The sequence below is a fragment of the Calliphora vicina genome, chromosome 4 (assembly GCF_958450345.1).
Source record: "Calliphora vicina chromosome 4, idCalVici1.1, whole genome shotgun sequence".
In the NCBI taxonomy this organism is placed as follows: domain Eukaryota; kingdom Metazoa; phylum Arthropoda; class Insecta; order Diptera; family Calliphoridae; genus Calliphora; species Calliphora vicina.
Window position 1 is genome coordinate 107,991,434 of NC_088783.1, and position 15,859 is coordinate 108,007,292.

Genomic DNA, 15,859 nt, shown 5'->3' on the forward strand with positions numbered 1-15,859 from the left:
TTGCAAAAGGCATCCAGCAGAGCTGGTTTTCAAAAGATGGTTTTATTTAATCTAAAATTAAATAATTCTTTGTTTATTTTTTTAATATTATTTTAGAGAATGACAAAATATTTGTTTACAAAATTTATAAAATAACAATCATATACATATTTTAATAAACATGTCATTGTGCACAAAAGCAAAGAAAATTTTAAATATTGCATACCACCAGCTACCAGTTAGCAGGCTCCAACTATACCTGACAGCAACACAAGTGGAAAACTGAAAACTAAAAAACAAACATATTTGTGAGTCCACATTGTGTTTTAAAAGATACATAGACACAAACTTTCTACAGTATGCTGCAAGAACAGCTCTCAAATTCCATTTGTTCAAATTGCTAAAGTTGGTCAACAGAATAATGACAGCAGCAACTGACAGCTTTTAGCCTGTTTTCACTTTGTTTTGTTTAATTTTTGTTCTCTTATTTTTGGGGAATACAAAATAAGCAATAAACAAAAAAACACTAGTGGCTTCTTGGTCGTATTGACACATTTCTTTATGCTGGATAAGAAAACTTTTGGTAAATGCAAATGAAAAAAGTTTCACAACAGAATGTCTTATTTGCTGCTGCAAGTAAATGAAATTGAAATTGTTGGGAATTCCAGGAAAATGTTAGTGTTAGTTCCATAGAGACAAGACACTCAGTTTTGCCAAACAAAAGAACAACCAAAAAATGTTTTTATTGTTGTAAGAATTATGTTTTTCGCAGTTACGTCCCTACATTTCAATATTCTAGGTCTGTTGTAGTACTTTTCTGTTCTAGTTCTGTTCTAGTTCTGTTCTAGTTCTGTTCTAGTTCTGTTCTAGTTCTGTTCTAGTTCTGTTCTAGTTCTGTTCTAGTTCTGTTCTAGTTCTGTTCTAGTTCTGTTCTAGTTCTGTTCTAGTTCTGTTCTAGTTCTGTTCTAGTTCTGTTCTAGTTCTGTTCTAGTTCTGTTCTAGTTCTGTTCTAGTTCTGTTCTAGTTCTGTTCTAGTTCTAGTTCTGTTCTAGTTCTGTTCTAGTTCTGTTCTAGTTCTGTTCTAGTTCTGTTCTAGTTCTGTTCTAGTTCTGTTCTAGTTCTGTTCTAGTTCTGTTCTAGTTCTGTTCTAGTTCTGTTCTAGTTCTGTTCTAGTTCTGTTCTAGTTCTGTTCTAGTTCTGTTCTAGTTCTGTTCTAGTTCTGTTCTAGTTCTGTTCTAGTTCTGTTCTAGTTCTGTTCTAGTTCTGTTCTAGTTCTGTTCTAGTTCTGTTCTAGTTCTGTTCTAGTTCTGTTCTAGTTCTGTTCTAGTTCTGTTCTAGTTCTGTTCTAGTTCTGTTCTAGTTCTGTTCTAGTTCTGTTCTAGTTCTATTCTAGTTCAGCTCAGCTTTCTGCTTTTTTGTGATATTCATATTATTTATAAAATATTTTACAATATTGTTGCCATTTTGTAACAAAAAACTTTGTAATCGTTTGGTTTTAAATTTGTATTTAATTATCTTCGTGTTATAATTTGCTATTTTTAAACAAATTTTAATTACCCAATACAATTCCCTTAACACTCTGTAGATAATTTTAATACAATAATACCCTTAAGCTTTAAAATTAAATAAATATATAACAATTATAATCAATAATTTCAAACACATGAAATGTCATTTTCATAAACACATTTCCCTTAAAGCAACCCGATAGCACTTGGAACTAGTTACCCAACAACCTACTTGCAAGGGTTTAGCTATCGCAAGGGTTTCAATTTATCTCTTTTGCATAAGCATTTACTAGTGAAATTATGAGGAAATGTTAAGCTTTCTATATTCTACCTTTAAAGCTGCTGGATTATAAATCAATATTTAGCTAAAAATAATTCAATGCATTTTGTCAAGGTGTTAAATTAATGCTGGTTATGGTAATCATTTTTTCTATAAATTATCTTTAAATTATAAACCTTAAAGCTTATATAACTAGTATTTTGTTAATGAAACAAATTCCTTCTTGCTCCTTTTCAATTTCTCCTAAGCTAAAAAGTTTATTCTATTATACTATTTTTTCTTTTCATATTATTTTGCCGTTTATCTCTTCCTGTGTGGCAGGCAACTGGCTTATATTTGCTGTATAAACAACCTAAATTAGATTTTCCACTTGAGCTAATTTAATCTAAAACCAATTGTATTTTCTATAATACAATTCTCATGCATTTCAGTATGAGTAGTAGTAGGAAAAAAAGGTAAAATCCATGATTAGCTTAAACTTAAATAATGTTTATGCTTGAAAGAGATATTTAAAAAAGAAGGATATAAATATACTAGATAAATGTGTATTTAAATACGAAACCAAAGAACTTATGATATGATAAAAAAGTCCTTGGAAAGATTAAAGCCAGAAAAATGTAATAATATTAAATAAATTTTTAAAGGTTGTAAAGTAGTTACAATAGTGCCATTATGTTGAACAAACCAATAAGTAGAAAATTAAGGAATTTTTTATGTTTATGGGAAATAAGTACTACTAAGATGCTGTTAAGTAAACGAATACTTTACTGCAAGGAATAAAGTAAAATCCATGATTATCAGTTTGGTATACAGTTTATTTTGATTATAGATGTTGTACAACTTATAATTTGCTAGCGTGTAACAGGCGTGTGCTATTACGCTATAAAAATAAAAAGATTTTGTTTATTCGTTAAAAAAATAAACTTTTGTTTATAGTCTAGTCATAGTCTAGTCATAGTCTAGTCATAGTCTAGTCATAGTCTAGTCATAGTCTAGTCATAGTCTAGTCATAGTCTAGTCATAGTCTAGTCATAGTCTAGTCATAGTCTAGTCATAGTCTAGTCATAGTCTAGTCATAGTCTAGTCATAGTCTAGTCATAGTCTAGTCATAGTCTAGTCATAGTCTAGTCATAGTCTAGTCATAGTCTAGTCATAGTCTAGTCATAGTCTAGTCATAGTCTAGTCATAGTCTAGTCATAGTCTAGTCATAGTCTAGTCATAGTCTAGTCATAGTCTAGTCATAGTCTAGTCATAGTCTAGTCATAGTCTAGTCATAGTCTAGTCATAGTCTAGTCATAGTCTAGTCATAGTCTAGTCATAGTCTAGTCATAGTCTAGTCATAGTCTAGTCATAGTCTAGTCATAGTCTAGTCATAGTCTAGTCATAGTCTAGTCATAGTCTAGTCATAGTCTAGTCATAGTCTAGTGTCATAGTCTAGTCATAGTCTAGTCATAGTCTAGTCATAGTCTAGTCATAGTCTAGTCATAGTCTAGTCATAGTCTAGTCATAGTCTAGTCATAGTCTAGTCATAGTCTAGTCATAGTCTAGTCATAGTCTAGTCATAGTCTAGTCATAGTCTAGTCATAGTCTAGTCATAGTCTAGTCATAGTCTAGTCATAGTCTAGTCATAGTCTAGTCATAGTCTAGTCATAGTCTAGTCATAGTCTAGTCATAGTCTAGTCATAGTCTAGTCATAGTCTAGTCATAGTCTAGTCATAGTCTAGTCATAGTCTAGTCATAGTCTAGTCATAGTCTAGTCATAGTCTAGTCATAGTCTAGTCATAGTCTAGTCATAGTCTAGTCATAGTCTAGTCATAGTCTAGTCATAGTCTAGTCATAGTCTAGTCATAGTCTAGTCATAGTCTAGTCATAGTCTAGTCATAGTCTAGTCATAGTCTAGTCATAGTCTAGTCATAGTCTAGTCATAGTCTAGTCATAGTCTAGTCATAGTCTAGTCATAGTCTAGTCATAGTCTAGTCATAGTCTAGTCATAGTCTAGTCATAGTCTAGTCATAGTCTAGTCATAGTCTAGTCATAGTCTAGTCATAGTCTAGTCATAGTCTAGTCATAGTCTAGTCATAGTCTAGTCATAGTCTAGTCATAGTCTAGTCATAGTCTAGTCATAGTCTAGTCATAGTCTAGTCATAGTCTAGTCATAGTCTAGTCATAGTCTAGTCATAGTCTAGTCATAGTCTAGTCATAGTCTAGTCATAGTCTAGTCATAGTCTAGTCATAGTCTAGTCATAGTCTAGTCATAGTCTAGTCATAGTCTAGTCATAGTCTAGTCATAGTCTAGTCATAGTCTAGTCATAGTCTAGTCATAGTCTAGTCATAGTCTAGTCATAGTCTAGTCATAGTCTAGTCATAGTCTAGTCATAGTCTAGTCATAGTCTAGTCATAGTCTAGTCATAGTCTAGTCATAGTCTAGTCATAGTCTAGTCATAGTCTAGTCATAGTCTAGTCATAGTCTAGTCATAGTCTAGTCATAGTCTAGTCATAGTCTAGTCATAGTCTAGTCATAGTCTAGTCATAGTCTAGTCATAGTCTAGTCATAGTCTAGTCATAGTCTAGTCATAGTCTAGTCATAGTCTAGTCATAGTCTAGTCATAGTCTAGTCATAGTCTAGTCATAGTCTAGTCATAGTCTAGTCATAGTCTAGTCATAGTCTAGTCATAGTCTAGTCATAGTCTAGTCATAGTCTAGTCATAGTCTAGTCATAGTCTAGTCATAGTCTAGTCATAGTCTAGTCATAGTCTAGTCATAGTCTAGTCATAGTCTAGTCATAGTCTAGTCATAGTCTAGTCATAGTCTAGTCATAGTCTAGTCATAGTCTAGTCATAGTCTAGTCATAGTCTAGTCATAGTCTAGTCATAGTCTAGTCATAGTCTAGTCATAGTCTAGTCATAGTCTAGTCATAGTCTAGTCATAGTCTAGTCATAGTCTAGTCATAGTCTAGTCATAGTCTAGTCATAGTCTAGTCATAGTCTAGTCATAGTCTAGTCATAGTCTAGTCATAGTCTAGTCATAGTCTAGTCATAGTCTAGTCATAGTCTAGTCATAGTCTAGTCATAGTCTAGTCATAGTCTAGTCATAGTCTAGTCATAGTCTAGTCATAGTCTAGTCATAGTCTAGTCATAGTCTAGTCATAGTCTAGTCATAGTCTAGTCATAGTCTAGTCATAGTCTAGTCATAGTCTAGTCATAGTCTAGTCATAGTCTAGTCATAGTCTAGTCATAGTCTAGTCATAGTCTAGTCATAGTCTAGTCATAGTCTAGTCATAGTCTAGTCATAGTCTAGTCATAGTCTAGTCATAGTCTAGTCATAGTCTAGTCATAGTCTAGTCATAGTCTAGTCATAGTCTAGTCATAGTCTAGTCATAGTCTAGTCATAGTCTAGTCATAGTCTAGTCATAGTCTAGTCATAGTCTAGTCATAGTCTAGTCATAGTCTAGTCATAGTCTAGTCATAGTCTAGTCATAGTCTAGTCATAGTCTAGTCATAGTCTAGTCATAGTCTAGTCATAGTCTAGTCATAGTCTAGTCATAGTCTAGTCATAGTCTAGTCATAGTCTAGTCATAGTCTAGTCATAGTCTAGTCATAGTCTAGTCATAGTCTAGTCATAGTCTAGTCATAGTCTAGTCATAGTCTAGTCATAGTCTAGTCATAGTCTAGTCATAGTCTAGTCATAGTCTAGTCATAGTCTAGTCATAGTCTAGTCATAGTCTAGTCATAGTCTAGTCATAGTCTAGTCATAGTCTAGTCATAGTCTAGTCATAGTCTAGTCATAGTCTAGTCATAGTCTAGTCATAGTCTAGTCATAGTCTAGTCATAGTCTAGTCATAGTCTAGTCATAGTCTAGTCATAGTCTAGTCATAGTCTAGTCATAGTCTAGTCATAGTCTAGTCATAGTCTAGTCATAGTCTAGTCATAGTCTAGTCATAGTCTAGTCATAGTCTAGTCATAGTCTAGTCATAGTCTAGTCATAGTCTAGTCATAGTCTAGTCATAGTCTAGTCATAGTCTAGTCATAGTCTAGTCATAGTCTAGTCATAGTCTAGTCATAGTCTAGTCATAGTCTAGTCATAGTCTAGTCATAGTCTAGTCATAGTCATAGTCTAGTCATAGTCATAGTCATAGTCATAGTCATAGTCATAGTCATAGTCATAGTCATAGTCATAGTCTAGTCATAGTCATAGTCATAGTCATAGTCATAGTCTAGTCATAGTCTAGTCATAGTCTAGTCATAGTCTAGTCATAGTCTAGTCATAGTCTAGTCATAGTCTAGTCATAGTCTAGTCATAGTCTAGTCATAGTCTAGTCATAGTCTAGTCATAGTCTAGTCATAGTCTAGTCATAGTCTAGTCATAGTCTAGTCATAGTCTAGTCTAGTCATAGTCTAGTCATAGTCTAGTCATAGTCTAGTCATAGTCTAGTCATAGTCTAGTCATAGTCTAGTCATAGTCTAGTCATAGTCTAGTCATAGTCTAGTCATAGTCTAGTCATAGTCTAGTCATAGTCTAGTCATAGTCTAGTCATAGTCTAGTCATAGTCTAGTCATAGTCTAGTCATAGTCTAGTCATAGTCTAGTCATAGTCTAGTCATAGTCTAGTCATAGTCTAGTCATAGTCTAGTCATAGTCTAGTCATAGTCTAGTCATAGTCTAGTCATAGTCTAGTCATAGTCTAGTCATAGTCTAGTCATAGTCTAGTCATAGTCTAGTCATAGTCTAGTCATAGTCTAGTCATAGTCTAGTCATAGTCTAGTCATAGTCTAGTCATAGTCTAGTCATAGTCTAGTCATAGTCTAGTCATAGTCTAGTCATAGTCTAGTCATAGTCTAGTCATAGTCTAGTCATAGTCTAGTCATAGTCTAGTCATAGTCTAGTCATAGTCTAGTCATAGTCTAGTCATAGTCTAGTCATAGTCTAGTCATAGTCTAGTCATAGTCTAGTCATAGTCTAGTCATAGTCTAGTCATAGTCTAGTCATAGTCTAGTCATAGTCTAGTCATAGTCTAGTCATAGTCTAGTCATAGTCTAGTCATAGTCTAGTCATAGTCTAGTCATAGTCTAGTCATAGTCTAGTCATAGTCTAGTCATAGTCTAGTCATAGTCTAGTCATAGTCTAGTCATAGTCTAGTCATAGTCTAGTCATAGTCTAGTCATAGTCTAGTCATAGTCTAGTCATAGTCTAGTCATAGTCTAGTCATAGTCTAGTCATAGTCTAGTCATAGTCTAGTCATAGTCTAGTCATAGTCTAGTCATAGTCTAGTCATAGTCTAGTCATAGTCTAGTCATAGTCTAGTCATAGTCTAGTCATAGTCTAGTCATAGTCTAGTCATAGTCTAGTCATAGTCTAGTCATAGTCTAGTCATAGTCTAGTCATAGTCTAGTCATAGTCTAGTCATAGTCTAGTCATAGTCTAGTCATAGTCTAGTCATAGTCTAGTCATAGTCTAGTCATAGTCTAGTCATAGTCTAGTCATAGTCTAGTCATAGTCTAGTCATAGTCTAGTCATAGTCTAGTCATAGTCTAGTCATAGTCTAGTCATAGTCTAGTCATAGTCTAGTCATAGTCTAGTCATAGTCTAGTCATAGTCTAGTCATAGTCTAGTCATAGTCTAGTCATAGTCTAGTCATAGTCTAGTCATAGTCTAGTCATAGTCTAGTCATAGTCTAGTCATAGTCTAGTCATAGTCTAGTCATAGTCTAGTCATAGTCTAGTCATAGTCTAGTCATAGTCTAGTCATAGTCTAGTCATAGTCTAGTCATAGTCTAGTCATAGTCTAGTCATAGTCTAGTCATAGTCTAGTCATAGTCTAGTCATAGTCTAGTCATAGTCTAGTCATAGTCTAGTCATAGTCTAGTCATAGTCTAGTCATAGTCTAGTCATAGTCTAGTCATAGTCTAGTCATAGTCTAGTCATAGTCTAGTCATAGTCTAGTCATAGTCTAGTCATAGTCTAGTCATAGTCTAGTCATAGTCTAGTCATAGTCTAGTCATAGTCTAGTCATAGTCTAGTCATAGTCTAGTCATAGTCTAGTCATAGTCTAGTCATAGTCTAGTCATAGTCTAGTCATAGTCTAGTCATAGTCTAGTCATAGTCTAGTCATAGTCTAGTCATAGTCTAGTCATAGTCTAGTCATAGTCTAGTCATAGTCTAGTCATAGTCTAGTCATAGTCTAGTCATATTTAAATTGTGTTTATGCTTTTACGTATAGTAGAAATAATGTAGCAAAACAATTGACCGATTAGAAACTTTATGTTGACAATTTTCGCAGACCTACAACTTTTTATTTTCAAATATCAAAAATTGACAACATTATTTGGCAGATAGCAGAAAATATTTGTGATTTTGTAACCTTTGCAAAGTAACATTGCTACATTTATTAATTACAGTTAAAAATTCAAGTTATTTCTACCTTTTTGTATGTCAAAAGTTCATTTCATTATCTGAACATAAAAGCAGCTGAAGCTGCCATTTTTTTATCTATATAGTTTTCATATGAATCACTAAATAATCAGACACTGCAGGAGAATAAAACCTTATTAATGTTTGGCGAAACGATAAAAATATCCATAAATTACTGGCAGAAATACACTCACACACAAAAAAACAATGACAGCGGACAATTATTATAGGAGAAAAAGTTTACAACAAGTGCTTTAATATGTGTGCATATGTGTGTAAAAAAAAATTAGCCATATTTATAAATATATAAAAGGAGTTGCATACAAAAATGCCATAAATAATTTGCTACGACAAATGAACATTTCATTTGTGTTTTATTATTATTTTATGTTTTTCGTTTGAAAAGCTTCAATTTCAGACAAATTGAGGCTAAATAAAAATGTTTTTATTTTTTTTTTGGCTAAAAAACAACCTTTATATAACAACCCAATCAATATAGTTGATTGTCGTGTAGTCACAGCTACAAACCTGCAGGAAAAAAATTATAATTTAGTTTTTTCGTAAAGTATTAATTTTCTGTGGAACAAAAACAAAACATATTTTTATTTTCGTTTTAAATTATTTTTTACTTTACTATAAACGAAAACAGACAACACACCAAGCCGTACAAAAACAAAGGACGACTGTCAATTTTTATACGGAAATTCATATAAGTTTTTATGACTTTTTTCATGCTATTATTTTTCATATGCCAAAAAGTATACTACAGTTTTTTGGGATTTATTCAAACACACACACACACTCCCACATGCAGTAACAACTCTCTCACATATATTGAACAATCATTTTAACAATAAGCTACAAAAAAACAGAATTTATGTTTTTGAATCCTGATATTTACGTGCAAAAGTTAAGTGTCGCCTGTGTTGTGACGTTATGACACCCCCTTTTAGCCCAGCAACACTCATAGACTAGAGAATAAAAAAATATGTTTTATGCGTTTTATTGCACCAATGTATCTGGGTGTGTGTTTAGAAGGAGAGCAAGAGGCGGGAAGGACTGGCGGAGATAATTTTGTGAGCAATAGGTGAAAATGATATTATTGTAACGTAAATGCATGACTGTCTGTCCTTAAGTTTGTGCTTGCAAGTCTTCGTTTTGAAATTGTAGGTAATATATTTATAGAAAATAAATATTAGGTTATTTGATACGTATTCGAAAATGTAGCTTTTTAGCTTCATGTCAATGACATTTTCATTTTTAAAGCTTACATTTAAAATGTTTTTAAGTTTTTAGGAATTCCTAGATGTTAAAATTCACAACCAATTATACAACATTTGTATACGCATCTAATGAATAGGATCTGTAATAGATGTGGTCACACAGTGACCAGGAATTTGTAATTGAAGCTTCACCATATCTAAACAAAAAAAGCCTTAACTTTTATCTAATTAACAAAATGTCACAAAAATTGCATCTAAATCCAATAAAGATTCATGCATTGATTATTGTATAAAAACTATACATCTTATTAATATCATTTTTACGCAAATATGTTTAATATTAATAAATAATTAACTTTTTGCCTGAGTTGTCCTCCCCTCAACTGGCATTTCACCGCCAACCTTTATTAAACAAGAATGCTGCTTTGTGCTTTTGAACTTTTTTAATTAAATTCCATTTAGTTTTTCATAATTTTTAATAATAATTGCATAACGCGAACACACTATCATTGTTCGAACAACAACTGCAGCAGCAGCTGCAGCAACAGCTACACTGACTGGTTTTTATCGCGTATGCTTTTTAAATTGTTTCAAAATTTTCACAAATTAACCACAAAGTATTTAATATGTATGATATACATTGTATCTATATTTATTTTTTATTTTTTGATAGGCGAACGCTCATTTCCCTCGTTATTTTTTGTTTGGTAACCTTAAATAGGGCATTATCAATATGGTTAAAAATTGCATATTTGTGGTTTTGCCACCTTCATAATACATCAGAAAAACGTGCAGGATTCTGTACGTTAAACTGTTCACAGTTTAAATTTGCATTGTTGCGAAAGCAAAAAAAACTTGTAAAATAGTTTAATGCTAGGAGCGACAATTTAATAAACGTTTTACGTTAACTTTTTTTACTCATTTAAGTGAAATTATGTTACAAAAAAATATTAAAGAGAAATTTAATAATGTAATGAAAAATCTAATTGCGGGAAGCATAATTAAATTGCCACAAATTAACTATCCAGGAAACAAAGCTATATTCATTTTAAGCCCTGTTAAATGACTAGACTATGACTAGACTATGACTAGACTATGACTAGACTATGACTAGACTATGACTAGACTATGACTAGACTATGACTAGACTATGACTAGACTATGACTAGACTATGACTAGACTATGACTAGACTATGACTAGACTATGACTAGACTATGACTAGACTATGACTAGACTATGACTAGACTATGACTAGACTATGACTAGACTATGACTAGACTATGACTAGACTATGACTAGACTATGACTAGACTATGACTAGACTATGACTAGACTATGACTAGACTATGACTAGACTATGACTAGACTATGACTAGACTATGACTAGACTATGACTAGACTATGACTAGACTATGACTAGACTATGACTAGACTATGACTAGACTATGACTAGACTATGACTAGACTATGACTAGACTATGACTAGACTATGACTAGACTATGACTAGACTATGACTAGACTATGACTAGACTATGACTAGACTATGACTAGACTATGACTAGACTATGACTAGACTATGACTAGACTATGACTAGACTATGACTAGACTATGACTAGACTATGACTAGACTATGACTAGACTATGACTAGACTATGACTAGACTATGACTAGACTATGACTAGACTATGACTAGACTATGACTAGACTATGACTAGACTATGACTAGACTATGACTAGACTATGACTAGACTATGACTAGACTATGACTAGACTATGACTAGACTATGACTAGACTATGACTAGACTATGACTAGACTATGACTAGACTATGACTAGACTATGACTAGACTATGACTAGACTATGACTAGACTATGACTAGACTATGACTAGACTATGACTAGACTATGACTAGACTATGACTAGACTATGACTAGACTATGACTAGACTATGACTAGACTATGACTAGACTATGACTAGACTATGACTAGACTATGACTAGACTATGACTAGACTATGACTAGACTATGACTAGACTATGACTAGACTATGACTAGACTATGACTAGACTATGACTAGACTATGACTAGACTATGACTAGACTATGACTAGACTATGACTAGACTATGACTAGACTATGACTAGACTATGACTAGACTATGACTAGACTATGACTAGACTATGACTAGACTATGACTAGACTATGACTAGACTATGACTAGACTATGACTAGACTATGACTAGACTATGACTAGACTATGACTAGACTATGACTAGACTATGACTAGACTATGACTAGACTATGACTAGACTATGACTAGACTATGACTAGACTATGACTAGACTATGACTAGACTATGACTAGACTATGACTAGACTATGACTAGACTATGACTAGACTATGACTAGACTATGACTAGACTATGACTAGACTATGACTAGACTATGACTAGACTATGACTAGACTATGACTAGACTATGACTAGACTATGACTAGACTATGACTAGACTATGACTAGACTATGACTAGACTATGACTAGACTATGACTAGACTATGACTAGACTATGACTAGACTATGACTAGACTATGACTAGACTATGACTAGACTATGACTAGACTATGACTAGACTATGACTAGACTATGACTAGACTATGACTAGACTATGACTAGACTATGACTAGACTATGACTAGACTATGACTAGACTATGACTAGACTATGACTAGACTATGACTAGACTATGACTAGACTATGACTAGACTATGACTAGACTATGACTAGACTATGACTAGACTATGACTAGACTATGACTAGACTATGACTAGACTATGACTAGACTATGACTAGACTATGACTAGACTATGACTAGACTATGACTAGACTATGACTAGACTATGACTAGACTATGACTAGACTATGACTAGACTATGACTAGACTATGACTAGACTATGACTAGACTATGACTAGACTATGACTAGACTATGACTAGACTATGACTAGACTATGACTAGACTATGACTAGACTATGACTAGACTATGACTAGACTATGACTAGACTATGACTAGACTATGACTAGACTATGACTAGACTATGACTAGACTATGACTAGACTATGACTAGACTATGACTAGACTATGACTAGACTATGACTAGACTATGACTAGACTATGACTAGACTATGACTAGACTATGACTAGACTATGACTAGACTATGACTAGACTATGACTAGACTATGACTAGACTATGACTAGACTATGACTAGACTATGACTAGACTATGACTAGACTATGACTAGACTATGACTAGACTATGACTAGACTATGACTAGACTATGACTAGACTATGACTAGACTATGACTAGACTATGACTAGACTATGACTAGACTATGACTAGACTATGACTAGACTATGACTAGACTATGACTAGACTATGACTAGACTATGACTAGACTATGACTAGACTATGACTAGACTATGACTAGACTATGACTAGACTATGACTAGACTATGACTAGACTATGACTAGACTATGACTAGACTATGACTAGACTATGACTAGACTATGACTAGACTATGACTAGACTATGACTAGACTATGACTAGACTATGACTAGACTATGACTAGACTATGACTAGACTATGACTAGACTATGACTAGACTATGACTAGACTATGACTAGACTATGACTAGACTATGACTAGACTATGACTAGACTATGACTAGACTATGACTAGACTATGACTAGACTATGACTAGACTATGACTAGACTATGACTAGACTATGACTAGACTATGACTAGACTATGACTAGACTATGACTAGACTATGACTAGACTATGACTAGACTATGATTCGTCACTTAATTAACATAAAAACCATTTAAATTGGTTTTGCTTCGATGTATATATAATTCTCTTAAATATTATTACATTTCCCTTTAGTTTTTATTGGAGCTTAAAAAAAATTATACAAAATTATTAAAGTTTTTAACATCATCTCTTCCATTTGCAGTGTCAAGTCCCCCAACAACAATACCGCCTCCCACTACCACTACATTGGCAACCACAACAACAACATTCTGGAATGAATTGGACATGGATTTCAATGGCATTGAGCCAACAAACTCCATAATTGTTATCGATAAATGTAAGTTCGTTTTTATAAGGCATGTAATTTACAATAAAACGGAAAAAAGAAAAAAAAAAACAGCCAAAAATTAATAACAATGAAAAAATGGTTACTTCCTCATTGCTACTACATACTTTACATATCGAACATAGCAAGCAATCATTCATTCCTTCCATTTCGTTTTTATTCATTTATACAATATTTATTGAAATTTTTATTATTTTCTGTTTTCACTGTTAACAAATTTTTCATTATACATTCACAGTGGGCATTAAATATCAATCAAATTTAAATGAAATTGGCAAATCAGAACAAAAGCTTATGGGTGATACACCAAAGGGTTATGATTGGTCAAAGGATAAACAAGCATCAGCTGCAGCTACATTTAAGCCTCTACTGCTGTGTCATCATGTCTGGAACTATGAGTGTTTGGCTTTAATTTTAATGCTGAGGTTTGTATGGTTGAAATTTTGGAATTTAAAGGAAACGTAAAAGTTTAAAGAAACAATTTACATAACATAATCGCTTAAGTAAGCTACTTATATACAAAAATTAAGTTTAAGCCTAAATAAAATTATTATACAATAGTTAAAGTATGAAACTTAAATATAAACGAGATATAAAGAGCTTTTGTTTTTATTAAATGTTGTTAAATGTAAGACGGTAAAATTGTATGAAATTTATAATAAATTATACAAAAATAAATAAGAAGAAAATTAAAGAAAAATAAACAAATGAAGAAACTGAAGTTGGTTTAGAAAAAAAGTGCCAAAATTATAATAAATATAAAGTATTAAGATATCAAAAGTAATTTTAAAGGCTTTTTTGGTTTAAAGAAACTTTTCAAACCTCTACCTTACCTATGAATTTAGGTTTTGAAATTTTATTTTATTAAGCTCAGGTTCTAGTTCAGGTCTTTGTTCAGGTTCTGGTTTTAGATCAGGTTCTAGTTCAGGTTCCAGTTCTGCTTCTTGTTCAGGCTCTAGATATGGTTCTGGTTCAGGTTTTAGATCAGGTTATACATCATTTTCAACTGTATTTCATAAATTTCCAATTGAATTTCATAAATTTCCAATTGAATTTCAGAAACTTCTAATTTTACTTGAGAAATTTTCAAAATATTTTAATTATGTATATTTCAGAATTCTCCATTGTATTTCTATTTGTATACTAAAATTTTCCAATTGTGTTTTAGAAATTTCTAAATGTACATATTTCAGAATTTTCTATTATACTTAAAAAGTTTCTATTAGTATTAAAAGTCTGAAATGTAATTGGAATATTCTGAAATTCAATTAGAAAATTCTGATTTCTTATTGGAAACTTCTGAAATACAATTGGAAATGATGTACATCAGATTCTAGTTCTGTTCTAGTTCTGTTCTAGTTCTGTTCTAGTTCTGTTCTAGTTCTGTTCTGTTCTGTTCTAGTTCTGTTCTAGTTCTGTTCTAGTTCTGTTCTGTTCTAGTTCTGTTCTAGTTCTGTTCTAGTTCTGTTCTAGTTCTGTTCTGTTCTAGTTCTGTTCTGTTCTAGTTCTGTTCTAGTTCTGTTCTAGTTCTGTTCTAGTTCTGTTCTAGTTCTGTTCTAGTTCTGTTCTAGTTCTGTTCTAGTTCTGTTCTAGTTCTGTTCTAGTTCTGTTCTAGTTCTGTTCTAGTTCTGTTCTAGTTCTGTTCTAGTTCTGTTCTAGTTCTGTTCTAGTTCTGTTCTAGTTCTGTTCTAGTTCTGTTCTAGTTCTGTTCTAGTTCTGTTCTAGTTCTGTTCTAGTTCTGTTCTAGTTCTGTTCTAGTTCTAGTTCTGTTCTAGTTCTGTTCTAGTTCTGTTCTAGTTCTGTTCTAGTTCTGTTCTAGTTCTGTTCTAGTTCTGTTCTAGTTCTGTTCTAGTTCTGTTCTAGTTCTGTTCTAGTTCTGTTCTAGTTCTGTTCTAGTTCTGTTCTAGTTCTGTTCTAGTTCTGTTCTAGTTCTGTTCTAGTTCTGTTCTAGTTCTGTTCTAGTTCTGTTCTAGTTCTGTTCTAGTTCTGTTCTAGTTCTGTTCTAGTTCTGTTCTAGTTCTGTTCTAGTTCTGTTCTAGTTCTGTTCTAGTTCTGTTCTAGTTCTGTTCTAGTTCTGTTCTAGTTCTGTTCTAGTTCTGTTCTAGTTCAGTTCTAGTTCTGTTCTAGTTCTGTTCTAGTTCTGTTCTAGTTCTGTTCTAGTTCTGTTCTAGTTCTGTTCTAGTTCTGTTCTAGTTCTGTTCTAGTTCTGTTCTAGTTCTGTTCTAGTTCTGTTCTAGTTCTAGTTCTGTTCTAGTTCTGTTCTAGTTCTGTTCTAGTTCTGTTCTAGTTCTGTTCTAGT

General features: G+C 32.9%; 1 protein-coding gene across 1 annotated transcript; it reads left to right on the forward strand.

The window, feature by feature from the left end:
- The first annotated feature begins 572 nt into the window (after positions 1–572).
- On the forward strand, positions 573–14,276 carry LOC135958663 (uncharacterized). The gene is made up of 3 exons (XM_065509556.1): positions 573–615; positions 13,417–13,551; positions 13,799–14,276. The coding sequence occupies exons 1-3, from the start codon at positions 573–575 to the stop codon at positions 14,023–14,025; spliced, it is 405 nt and encodes a 134-aa protein (XP_065365628.1). The 3' UTR covers positions 14,026–14,276.
- The last annotated feature ends 1,583 nt before the right edge of the window (positions 14,277–15,859 follow it).

What these genes read in the sequence shown, in the direction of transcription:
- LOC135958663 (XM_065509556.1), top strand. Translation starts at nt 573, where the DNA reads ATGAAAAAAGTTTCACAACAGAATGTCTTATTTGCTGCTGCAA. An exon ending in TGTCTTATTTGCTGCTGCAA is followed by an intron (nt 616 to 13,416) that starts GTAAATGAAATT and finishes TTCCATTTGCAG; the next exon opens with TGTCAAGTCCCCCAACAACA. An exon ending in CATAATTGTTATCGATAAAT is followed by an intron (nt 13,552 to 13,798) that starts GTAAGTTCGTTT and finishes ATACATTCACAG; the next exon opens with TGGGCATTAAATATCAATCA.